This window comes from Sinocyclocheilus anshuiensis, unplaced genomic scaffold, assembly GCF_001515605.1.
Source record: "Sinocyclocheilus anshuiensis isolate Anshui unplaced genomic scaffold, SAMN03320099.WGS_v1.1 scaffold461, whole genome shotgun sequence".
NCBI classification, from domain to species: domain Eukaryota; kingdom Metazoa; phylum Chordata; class Actinopteri; order Cypriniformes; family Cyprinidae; genus Sinocyclocheilus; species Sinocyclocheilus anshuiensis.
Genome location: NW_015541005.1, coordinates 199,412 through 201,208, shown reverse-complemented (window position 1 = coordinate 201,208; position 1,797 = coordinate 199,412). Strand labels below are relative to the sequence as shown.

The window sequence follows — 1,797 nt, the reverse complement described above, 5'->3', positions numbered from 1 at the left end:
CGGCAAAAAACTCCTAAACGACGGTAATAGTGTTATTAAGTCAGTATACTTGTCTATACTGCACTTCGATAATGCGACTAAAATAGGAATACTCCACACGTCTTAATTCGATTTGTGTTTACTTCGAGTATGACTTTAGCCGGATTAAGGAAATCAAAAATCTCTTGTTTACATGGTAGAGTATTGTCTTAATCGTGTTAATATCGGAGTATTGTTGTCCATGTTAAACGTACTGATTATCAATTCATTGCTAAAAACTCGACCTCTCTGCCCCCAGTATCCATCTCACAGTGACTCCTCCCTGGCTACGGGGAGCTCAGAGAGCAGCCTACCGACCACCATGGAAGAAGGGCTCAGTTTCATCGTATCCACCACCCAGCCACTGCTGGACACACTCCTCAACGATCGCGCCAGCCTCTCCACAGAGACCCTGAGACCCAGTCCTCCAGCCGCCCAGAACCTCCAAACTACTAGGGGACACCAGCGCAGCAAGAGCAGCTGTGAAATGGACATCAGTGCAGGAAGAACTCGGCAAGGCTCCGATGAGGATGTAGGGATGGTACAGTGCGGCTCTAACCAGACGTGTGACAGCCAGCAGCTCTCAGAGACGCCGAGCAGCCTGTCGCTGACGTCGCTGCTTCTGCCGAGCTCTGTAGCGCCCCCGTCTGTGAAAAAGTGCAACAGCATGGGCAGCTTAGACCACGGGACTCTCACAACTCAAGAAAAAATGTTCATAAAAGAGCCACAGGGTAAAATCACCAGCCCCTGGAAAGAAAGTAGAGAAGCAAGAAGAGAGAGTCAATCGGAGGCAGCACAAGGAAAAGACGGGGAAAGTACAAGCCAAATAACAATTGTGGGCTCCAGGAGAAATAGATGAAACTTTACCTAGTGTTAGTTATTTCTAAGGTCCACTACTCGATCTCTGTTTTTTTCAGGGAGCAGTTTGACATGTGGCATTCCATCTCAAAGTCTTTCTCTCTCTATCTCCCTGTTTTCATTTGTGACCTGTTACCATTTTGTATTTGCTTGTGGTAAACGTCCAACAGGACTGTAGAGAAACTGGATAGAGAGACCTGAGAGCAGTTTGGCCCCTTGGAGCATGACTAGACCGAAGGGGACTGTTCAAACAGCTGCCTGAACAATCAGGTCAGGAGATGACATACAGTACAGGCAAAGCTCTCCGTATGCCGGAATGCTAGGAGTTTTCTTAAAAGTTAGTTAAAAAAAAAAAAAAAGATACACCTACAAGCATATATATAGAGGAACTGAAAAGATAAGGAGATACAGTTAAAAAAATACAGTAAAATAGATTGATTCTCTAAAAGAGGGCATGTTGTGTTCAATGATTTAATGCAGTTCCATTACAATTAAGATTTTAGGATTTTAACTCTTTCAGTATACACATAATTTTTACAGGTTTTTCGTTCGTTTGTTATTTTGTTTGTTTGTATTTGTGTTTTACATCATTGAGGAAAGAGAACAACGTTCCACATTCAATCTGAAGCAAAGCATTTGTTTTAGAGAGTGACCGAACTTAATGGGAGGAAGTCAGACATCTATCTCTATCTATCTATCTATCTATCTATCTATCATCTGTCTGTCTAGGGCCTTGGAAAATACCACTACTGAATGCTCTTGTTTCCTCAGGGAGACAGATGGCTGGAAAAAGGAGGACTGTATGTTAAATGTTAATGTTCATTTGATTTGACTTTGCATTTAATGCTCTAATAAGCTTGTGTCAGTGCATCGCCATTATAGCAGGATACGAGTGGAGGCCAGTTGTATTAATGTAACAGG

At 43.0% G+C, this 1,797-nt stretch overlaps 1 protein-coding gene across 1 annotated transcript in view; it reads left to right on the top strand.

Moving 5' to 3' along the window:
* The window catches only part of LOC107690236 (voltage-dependent T-type calcium channel subunit alpha-1I-like), a 124,831-nt gene extending 123,415 nt beyond the window's left edge, over nucleotides 1–1,416 (top strand). Inside the window, exon 35 of the mRNA XM_016488491.1 lies at nucleotides 278–1,416. Coding sequence (XP_016343977.1) covers nucleotides 278–877 — 600 coding nt within the window. The 3' untranslated portion in view covers nucleotides 878–1,416. The remainder of the gene's footprint in view (nucleotides 1–277) is intronic.
* Nucleotides 1,417–1,797: the final 381 nt, after the last annotated feature.